The following is a 271-nucleotide window of genomic DNA, read 5'->3' on the forward strand; positions in this document are numbered from 1 at the left end:
CCTGCTGCTGGTGCTGCTGGTGCTGCTGGTGCTGCTGCTGGCTCGCACCACCGCAGCAGCAACCACAGCGGCCCCCCCCGTGAACCGAATGCTGCTGGATCGAGTCATCAAGCTGCTGCTCCGTCTGCTGCTGCAGCAGCAGCAGCAGCAGCAGCAGCAGGAGGGTCGGCGACCCCAGCACCTGCAGCAGCAGCTGCAGCAGCAGCAGCAGCAGCAGCAGCAGCAGCTGGCGTGGATTCGTCTGCGAAGGGAGAGACAGAAGAAGCAGCCC

General features: G+C 66.1%; 1 protein-coding gene across 1 annotated transcript in view; it reads left to right on the forward strand.

Moving 5' to 3' along the window:
• Nucleotides 1-271, forward strand: part of EMH_0059700 (uncharacterized protein) — a gene marked incomplete at both ends in the record, with an annotated part of 3,343 nt that overhangs the window by 1,888 nt on the left and 1,184 nt on the right. The window contains one exon of the mRNA XM_013497707.1: nucleotides 1-239. Within this exon, the coding sequence (XP_013353161.1) occupies nucleotides 1-239 (239 nt within the window). The remainder of the gene's footprint in view (nucleotides 240-271) is intronic.

Source organism: Eimeria mitis, genomic scaffold (genome assembly GCF_000499745.2).
Source record: "Eimeria mitis Houghton genomic scaffold, Emh_scaff2866, whole genome shotgun sequence".
Taxonomy (NCBI): Eukaryota; Apicomplexa; class Conoidasida; order Eucoccidiorida; family Eimeriidae; genus Eimeria; species Eimeria mitis.